This window comes from Rhagoletis pomonella, unplaced genomic scaffold (assembly GCF_013731165.1).
Source record: "Rhagoletis pomonella isolate Grant_MI unplaced genomic scaffold, Rhpom_1.0 Rhpom_scaffold_00003, whole genome shotgun sequence".
Taxonomy (NCBI): Eukaryota; Metazoa; Arthropoda; class Insecta; order Diptera; family Tephritidae; genus Rhagoletis; species Rhagoletis pomonella.
In genome coordinates, this window is record NW_023458557.1 from 62,981,094 (window position 1) to 62,991,377 (window position 10,284).

Sequence of the window (10,284 nt, forward strand, 5' to 3'; positions counted from 1 at the left end):
AGACAAAAACTAAAAAAAGAAATTTAATTTGCATGTTGCCTGCAGTGTAATTCGAACCCGACCATCTGCGAATATCAACAACTTGTGGCAAGCATCTCTGCGCATTCAGCTACACCCAGCCATATAAATTTGCTTTCAAATGTTGAATATCCATCAACACCACAGCACGCGATTTGTACGGATAAACATGTATGTACTATGTATGTATGTGTTTGTTATCACCGCTCTCAGAGCGGCTCTCTGGATGCTTGGGGTGCGTATGTACACTTACATATACATACTCAGATGTGAACAGTCAAATACGTGCTTAATAAATTTTGTATGAAAATATTATTTTTAAATACGACCATTTTTAAACGATAATTAAATATAAAGTATTCATTTTTACTATGCATTATTTCCCTCAGTGTATGCCTGATCTCGTACTTCTCGGACTAAATCTAGGAAAACTGTCAAATTATAAAAAGTCGCTCAAGCAAGTACGGTATCGATAAAAAAAAGCTTGTTAAAATCCGGTAAAAGGTGGTAAGTTCGAACTGCGCACGGGATCAACATAATTTTAATATAAATTCTTATTTGACATACTCCACAAGGAAATTTTTTATTACCACCGCAACCTTCCCAAATTGGGTTTTTAAGGAAAAATTAAATTAAATGCAGGGTTTTTTATCAGTAAGTTTATCCCAAAATATTTATTAGTTATGTATTACACCGTGCGACGAAAAAGCCAATATATTCACAAAATTAGAGGCCAAATATAATAAAACTGCGTTCTTAGTTTTTCTCTCTGACGCACAGTGCTGCCGAAATTCAAAAGAGCGGCAAAACTCTAAGGCTTAAAGAAATGGTTCGAAATTTCGTACTAGGGGTTTTCGAGGTCCCTACTTTCAAATCCGCTGTAAGAATAGCAAAATTCAAAACGGCGGATCCAGTAAGGCTTCTGGTAAATTTAGAATTCTTAGAACGATTTTGAGTATACAGTTTTATAGCCCAGTCAATTTTTGTGTCAGAAAGTGCAAGCTTGAAGTAGCTACACCCAGAAAAATATCCTCGATTTTTAAGTAACACGATCCATGTTAAATTCACATGAAACAGTTGTACACACGAAACAACAACAATTTTTCCATTTTAACATGATATTTTTAACAGGAAAAAAGTGTTAAGAGTCACATGAAGTATTTTTGGTTAATTTACCAAGATATAGTGTTAAATTTACATGTGAATAGTGTTAAAAATATATGGCAACGTGATTCCTGTTTGTTGCAACCTGAGTTATTGTAAAATTTACATGAGGGTTTTTTTAAATAATGTTGATTCAAACACATTAAGTGTTAAATTTACATTTAGTTGATGTTAAAAAGGTCTGGCAACATGATTTCTGTTTGTTTTGACATGAGCTATTGTGAATTTTACAGGGTATGTGGTTAGAGAACATAAAAGTACCGTAATATTTTATTTGCGTGCGCGTTCTTCGTCATTCGGTTGCATTTTTATTTGGTGTATTATTTGTGAAAGATTATTAAAAAAAGCTATTTAAATATTAAGAAGAATGGGTACAGAAAATGTCTTTGGGGAATCGGCGGGCATATATTTCGTTGTTGATGGTGATTTAACCATGGGGAATGAAGTTGAGACTTCACTGCAGCAAAGCCAAGCCACTGAAGCTTCACGTGAAAAAGAAAATTTGAAAGACGTCGTATGTGGTAAAATGAACTTCAGTGAAGAAGTTTATCAAAGAATTCTCGGTAAGTTCTTTGAGAATCTGCGAGGAACCATATGCATATTTATGTTATTGACAGATTGCGGAATGGATGTAGAAAGTCTGTATTTCATCAACGATGGGGACATAAATGAACTTTTCCCTGCATCAATGCTCGGAACGAGAGTAAAGTTTAAAGAAAGAGTTGCACGTTGGCGACAGAATGAAGTAAGTAAATCATTTTCACATCGATGATAAGCTTTGCATACTTTTTTTATTTTAAGGCTGATACCATTTCGTCAATAGGATCATGCAAGAGTTGGATAAATTCTAGCCAAGAGTCTCACGACTCGATAAGAGACATGGAAGCAAAGAATTTAAAGTTAATACTTAATGCCACTGAAAGAGGTCAAAGCATCTTTAAACAATATAGAGAAAAGACCGTGCTGTCAGATGTTAGTCGTGACATTTTGGTAAATACCATTGTTGACCACTTCTCAGCGCGATCAGTGCCTATGACAATGAAAGATATCATCACCTTTTCTGAGCAAATAACAATTTTATTTCCCAACGAAGACATGGTATGTATGCATTTTCATATTAACTTGCTATCAAAATTTGTAAATACATATGTAAAGGAGGATCAAGTTTCAAGCGGATAAAAAATAGCACTGATTTTTAATAATTTTTTAGCTGACAGATTTTTGCCCTTTTTTCCTTATAAGCATGAATTTCTTACGAAATAAAAAGTGGAAGAAAGTTCGAAACTCTGATTTATATGGTTTTGGCTAAAGCTTGGATACAATTTTTATAGAAAAATAACAGAATAAATTTAGCTTGAAAAACGTTGTGAATATTAAAAAAAAAAATTCAACACTTAAATGCATTTATTTTACTTTTATTTAGCGCTATTACTGCAACCGTCGAAATGGCGAAAATCCAACAGGCAAACTTTATGATAAGGCAACAAACATCCGAAGGAAAATAAAAAAAGAAACAGGAGCACTAAGCGTTGCACCTAAATGTCAACCCACTCAATCAAGTTTGTCGGAGCAGGCGAGCAATAGTAAATTTAATTTTACAAAAACGTACTTATCTATGTACGTGTATGTATGTATATACCACTATATTTGGCCCACAGTTTCGTGAGTATATTGATTGCTTCGTGGGTTTCGAAATTTTTTTGTTTTTGTCGTTGTTGTTGTAAAACAGGAGGCTATATACTTGTTTCAAATCGAAGATATTGTTGTAAGCTTGATGCAAAAACTTTTCTTTATTTGTTCACAGTGGGAAATTATAAATTTCAGTACACATATTCAGTCATACTTGGTAGGTGAAAAATCAGATAGTTATAGTTTTATAAGTGCAGACAAAATTAGCTCACCTCCTGTACATATTCATATTCTTCAAAACAATCAAAAAGCAATCCGTTTAAAAAGTATTTAAAACGATTTGATACAGTTTTTATGCAGAGCTTAGAAAAACTCAACAAATTTTTATAAAAATTGTAGACTTTTAAAACTTTCAAACTTTTTTGGGCATGCAGTTTTATAGCCTCTTAAATTTTAGTCTGATAAAGCGCAAGTTGTAAGCGGATAAAAAATCGCGTTGATTTTTAAAAACTTTTTCATTGTCAGTTTTTATAAATTGCACTTGTTGTATAAAAAAAACCGCAAAAGCCGTCAGCAATTTTTTATCCGCTTAAAACTTGCGCTTTATCATACTAAAATTTAACAGGCTACAAAACTACCCAAAAATGTTTGAAAGTTTTTTAAAAGTCCATAATTTTTATAAAAATTTGTTGAGTTTTTCTAAGCTCTGCATAAAAACTGAAAGTTTGATTTATATAGTTTTGGTTAAAGCATAAACCATGTTTTCATAAAAAAGTAAGAAAAAAAATTTAACTTTAAAAACCTTGCACATGTACAACAAAAATCACCATGGACTCAGTTTCGCACTATAGTGTATGTATGTATGTACATATGAAATTTTTGTGTATGAATTTTGTGTAATAAATAGATAAGTACTTAGTTTTTAAGTCAACAGTGTAAATATTTAAATTTTTTTAATAAAAATAAACTAAACAAATTGTTATTTATTTTGTAAAAGTAGGGACACAAGGTAACACGATGTCATATTAAAATAACATTAAAATATGGTTCTTTTAACATGAAGACGTAGTGTTATTTTAACAACAACTCCTGTTGATTCAACCAGTATTTTCATGTAGAATATCCTGTGAAACCAACCACATGCCTTGTTAAAATAAACCGATGTTTCAGGTTAAATTTACAGCACTTTCAATGTTAAATTAACAATTATCCAATGTTAAGTCAACAAGAGGGAAAAATGTTAAAAAATTTCCTTCATGTGAAAATAACATGACATATCGCGTTGAAAAATAATAACCACAAAATTGGTTAAAATTTGGTTGTTTTAACACGATTTTTTTTCTGGGTGTAGGACTTACCGTTGATTTTTTAGAACAAGTAACTATTCTGTAGAATTGAAAGTGTGCTTTTGTAAATTTATCCTTGAATATCCTTTGAAATTTCCAATAATTATTTATGATAAAAGTACTATATAAGGACTTAGATGTAAACTACCACATCCTGGAATATCGTCCTTCTAACTTTATTAGATGTGGACAAAACTTCTCTTAATAAGATATTGATAATTACGATATAAATGAAGATATTGGAATCATTATTATGGAACCATGCATGCGCTCTTAAATAATTATGTTGTATAATTGTGTAATTATATATTTGGTGCATATTTAAATCGGTTCCGAGCCGTATATCCGTAAAGTTACATGTCACTTAAAATACATTTCCTGGAGAGCCATTTGGATTTTTTACCCGAAAACTTAGGCAAAGTTAGTGATGAGCACGGACAGCGGTTCCACCAATGGCGTTAATTGAAAATCGCTTTCGGGGAAAAGATATGTGCCAAATGCTCCGCGAATATTGCTGGTCAGGGATGACAAATTAATTTTTCGAAATTATACCAAACGTCAGAAAAAAATCTACCAAATCAAATAAAAATATACCAACAAAAGCAACAATTTAACAATATAACAAAGATTGTTGTCAGATCTTGTAAGTGCTACACTCTTGCACAACATCACGGCAACACTGATCCTGAGCTTGCAGGTGGGCTATGCTGAAATTTATTTCTCCTCCACAGGTCTATCCGATAGGACTAGGTAAATTGTGAGATACTAAACTTGTGCAATTCCCTGATCGGCTGGCTCTTCATTAGCTGTTCGGATAGGGCTGCCAGATATCTCCGTTGCCAAACCGGAACACTTTGGTAAATCTAATAACACAACATATTTATATGAGCGAACTTATATTGAGCGAATTTCTCTCCTTAGCCCATTGAGATGAAATAAGAGAACAAATTGACCAGCATTAGAGTTATGACTAGTAGGTATGGCCAAGGTGTATAAAACAAGGTGCGGTTGACAACTTAGTGAGGCTCTCTTTTAAGATAATATAACGTCAAAAAATATAAACAAATGAGGCACTCTTCTGTGTAAGCCGAAAGGAATTTATACTCTCTCTCTGGCATTTTCTAAGAGTAATCAAAAGACTATAAACACACATTTTTATATTATATAAAGTTTGTCGCGAAAACTTACATTGAAAGTAAAGCACGCACGAAAAACAAACAAGCAAATCAAATAAAAAACAGCTGATGCTAATTAGGAAGAGCACTTTGCACTTAAAGGTATGTATGTATGTGGGTATATCGATCAGTGTTGCCACGGAAAAATTTTTTTTCCTACCAAAACTTCCTAACAAAATCAATGAGAACCTACCAAAATTTTATTATAGTTTTTAATATTTTTTTTAACGTCAAGTTTATTAAAAATGTAGATAACATAATACTTAGAAAAACTATAACACAACTAGTACAGTAAAAACAAATAAACTACGTATAACTGTTCATTTTACTGTACAGACTTATACAAATGTTTGTCCCTTTATAGATACATATTATTATTATTATTATTAATACTATTATATATTATATCATTGTCCTTAACCCTAATTGTAATCACTGCAACCTCATTCTCTTTAAGAAGTTTGACACTTTGGAGGGCGCCATGTTTAAAATTTTGGATGAAGAAGACAATCGTTCCCCAAAGTGTATCAGTCTGCTATTTATGATACGTGGGATCCACGCTTTGCGAGACAGTCAGCTTTGGTTGCCTTCAAACCCTTCATGTCCCGGAACCCACCACAGTGTTTAGTTATTGTAAGCTTTCAAGTGGTTCAAAAAAGTTTTACAGCTTTCCACAAGCCTGCTGCCATTTTAAAAGCGCCTAAGGCCTTTAACCTGCTTGACTATCCGACATAATATTTCATTTGGCCCCATTTGTCCTTCTACACAGACTTCGATTGCGAAGACTTTCGCCTGGAATATAGTTGGGTATGTGTAAATTGACAGGCTTTCTGGATTTTGGCCCAAATACGCCTGCCCCAGTACTCTCGTCGTCCATCTTTGATCCGTCGGTATACGATGCCTGGGACCTTTTGTCAATCATAGTTATTATCACTTCACAGCAATCCCTTTCAGGAATTCTAACCTTGTAGGGTTTGTAGAAGGATAGCTCGGGGTTATCCAGGAATGGCTTTAGAACCTCCAAATGACCCCGAAGATCCCAAATTTTCTTGTTGGTCATATTGGCCAGTCGTAGAGCTCTCCAGCAGGCCTCTTTTTCAAACAGAATAGGCAAAGGAGGAATGCCTGTAATGACACCAAGAGCATCCGTTGGACAGGTGCCCCTAGCTCCTGTAATGGACACGCGGACTAGTCGGTGCAGCTGGTGACAACTGGTCTTACTACCATATTAAAAGGCCAATAGGTTAGTTCTGGTGATATTCCTCAAGTCTTACAATGAAGTCTCTGTCAGGTGGACAATGGTGGAAATATTCGTGTAAACAAGGTTGCTAAAATGTTTGGATATAAATATTTTATATTTTTCTCAAATAACTATTATTGTCACGGAACCTACCAAAATTCAATCTAGCCTACCAACCTACCAAACAGAAAAAAACCGACCAGTTTTGGTAGGAAAAGCCCATGTTTGCAAAGTCCAACTATCTGGTGATGTACCGGTAGTGATTTTGGAACTTTTATTAAAATTTGTGCATATAAATCGAAAACCGGGACACTCAAACGAAACCTGGGATATTTTAAGGTTGGACCGAGACACCGGGACAAATAGTCCAAAATCGGGATATGTCCGTGAAAACCGCGACGTCTGGCAGCCCTACGTTCGGAGCGAGTTGAAACTCATTAAAACGTGCCCGCAAAGTATGTATACCATGACCAGTACGTACACCAATCCAGCAGTAAAGAATGCATCTATCAGCTTAAAAATAATATGTATGTTAAACACAGTTTTCGAAATTTGTAATGGGGTTTGTAGTGCCGAGAGTTGCAAATGAGCAGTGGAAACCCTGAAATAACCCGTGGTTAGTTTCTTTTTGTTTACATTTTTTAACACTCTATCAGTGGGAAAATGAAAGCGAATGGCTATTGCTACGCAGCCACAATAAAATTGATATGCGCTCGTAAATTTTAATATATTGCAAAAAAACTGTCATGACGATAAATTAAGAAATAAATTTCAATTTCACTTTAACTTGAAAAGTTGTTAAAGTCATTACTCTATTTGTTGTTGGGTTTTTTTGCGCGCTCTATCTCGTTTATTACAATCATATTTTTCCACTGTCCGGCCTGCAGAGCCAGTATGATGTTAAAAAAATTAAAAAAAGCTATTTGTTTGATGCTACTACCGCATTGTTGTATTTGTTGTTGATGCAAGTAAACATTTTATTGCATTGTGTTGTAGTTGTTGTTGTCTTTATTGCCATATCTGCGTATTGTGTCGTTATTGTGTTGAAATTGTGTGGCGTTTTTCATTTGCCTCGGTTGAGTTGAGTTCGTTTTGGTTTGTTCGTTATGCTGCAGCACACAAATTGTGATAAATTTATTTTAAAGTGAATTATATGCCGGACAGCTGGACAATAATAAATTTCATAGACATTTGTATACCCAATATTCCGGCAAATGCATATGCATTCACTAAGCATGCACCGGAGTTTATACACACATCCATTCATATGTATGTACGTACATTAGACCGGATCATAAAAAAGGTTCGCCGTGTACCTAAACAATTTTTGCAATGAAAATTTATTTTTTTTCTCCCAGAGCGTATGTATTGACCTCTTTGTGCGAAATTATCTTATATGCCAAATTTCACAGGAAAACGTTTTTTCTACTTTACCAATCTTTTGACTTTTTTTGTAATTTTTTTTTTGTTTACTTTGTACCATACAAGAAAGTATACAGTAACCTTTCGGCTTAAATATCCGTAGATCTCAGGTACAATATTTTACCAGGTCATGTGTTGTGGGGTGTATAACAAATTTGCATCAAAAGGGGTTGATATTTTCGGAATTGGCAGTCGGATTTTAAAGTATGATATATCGGTGTTTTTGTCCCGAGGAAAAAAAATGACCTCAAGTGCCCCGTTCCAGTACTTATCCACCAGCTCAGTTCCTACCGCCCTAATGTCGGTAAATTAAAGCTCTCTAAAAATCATTCAACTCTTGCTAAGGAAGTACAAAGACAGAAATTTATTTCGAAATTGCTTGTAAAAACACTTTAGACCAGGGCTTCCGAGCGGAGCGGAGCAAGGAGCAAAGGGTTTTGGCTGGAGGGGAGCTGGAGCAAAGAGCTAAGAGACTAATCTGCTCCTTAGCTCCTTAAAAAAAATTTAAATATTTTGTTTTTGTTATTTTCTGGCATACGACAGTGTTATATAAATTTCCATTCAATTTAATTAACTTGAAAATTTTTTTAGTTTTCTTTTGGATGCAGAGGAGTATACATACATACATATGGATATCAAGATACATTTCTGCGTCAAAATGAAAATTTAAAAAAAAGTTCGCCAACGTTTTTTAGCTGGTTGGGCTCGATATGTAAATAAATAAATTAAAAAGTTTTTGTATTGGGAGTGGAGCAAGAGCGGAGTTCGGAGCGAAACAAAATACCAGAGCGGAGCGATGACAAAAACCTTTGCTCCGAAGCCTTGCTTTTGACCCAGGGATGCTGCTTTTATTTGCTTGTAAGGTCGTGTGGACTAATGTACATCTGTATGAACATAAACTCGTATATGTTTGAGTGTTTACTTGGCGCTCACAATGGGTGCGCTCAGACGAATGACAGCAAACAAATAACAATTGCAAGCATACATACACACATGCATACATAGGCACTTATTGACAGCTCGGGCAACTGGCTTCGACTTAGACTGTGGTCATTTGCCCCAACAACACCTTACAGATCCGTTAAGCTTCTTCATTTTCTTTTAATTCCAAGCAGGACATACGGCATCGACTACGCCTGCGCGCCATCTGGTTCTGTTTGTGGCAATTGCTTTGAACTACTTCCAGCTTAACTCGAGTTTCTTCGCCACTCGGTCGACTTTTCTTCCCCATGTTTCGCGAGGCCTGCTTCTGCCAACTAGCGGGTTCTATTCCAAGGCCTTCTTTGCAATACTGCCGTCATCTTTGAGCAAAGTGTGACCTATCTCCGAATTCATAATTCAAGAGGCTCCATGCAGTAATCGGACTTAAAAAAAATTCTGTGTGGTAGAATCTGGAAGAAAATGTGGTAGATCTCTGGGTTTGGATCAAACCTTGTACAAAAATTTATAAAAAAATCTGCAAGGTTTCACCTAAATTGCAAACTTTTTAATTAGCATCTAAAAAAAGTTTAATTTTACTATAATAAAGTGCAAGCTTGAAGTTGCTAAAAATTGCGTTGAGTGTTGGCATTTTTTTTCCTTGACAGTGTAAAGCAGTTCCTTCCATATTAAATTAAGAAACTTATGCCAAGCAAAAGTAAAACTACACAAAAACTCGAATATGTGGTAGATTTCAGACCTTGAGTGGTAGATGTGATAGATGCTCAAACAAGTGGTAGATCTCAATGTCAGCTTTTCTGAACAACTTCTAATTTGAGATTGTTTTACGCCAAACTTGGCATGTGCTCTAATGTTTCTTACGAAAAGGATTAATGAAATATGGTGAAGATGAGATAATTTAAAAACCCTTCACTCTTATGGGTGGAAACATAAAATTTCATCCGATTTCTACTCTCTGTTTTATAAAAAAAAAATAGAATTTTGGTTAATTTTAAGTAAGTGAATCGAAAATTACATATATCTGTATCCAAATATATACTATATATAAATGAAGAAAATTGTTGTATTCAAATTTTTTTAATTTTCCCTCTTTAAGCGCAACAAGTTTTTCCACCTGCCTCCATATACATATGTAGTTGAAAAACTGTGGGTCGCCTTCATCGCCGTTGGAACCAATAAATATACAGCATACATACTTCATTCATTTCATTTATTGAACATTTTTACTTACTGTTCGCCCAGCGGTTGAAATTCACCCTTTTAAATTAAGGGTAGTTGAGGTGGGCTGAGCTGAACCGAGTTGAGTTTAATTGAGTATTGAAGTGAAATGAGGTGAAATGTTTTAAACATA

General features: G+C 34.5%; 1 protein-coding gene across 1 annotated transcript in view; it reads left to right on the forward strand.

Moving 5' to 3' along the window:
• The first annotated feature begins 1,319 nt into the window (after positions 1-1,319).
• The window catches only part of LOC118736336, a 12,684-nt gene continuing 3,719 nt past the window's right edge, over positions 1,320-10,284 (forward strand). Inside the window, exons 1-3 of the mRNA XM_036466429.1 lie at positions 1,320-1,927; positions 1,984-2,280; positions 2,606-2,741. Of these exons, the coding sequence (XP_036322322.1) occupies positions 1,550-1,927; positions 1,984-2,280; positions 2,606-2,741 (811 nt within the window). The 5' untranslated portion in view covers positions 1,320-1,549. The remainder of the gene's footprint in view (positions 1,928-1,983; positions 2,281-2,605; positions 2,742-10,284) is intronic.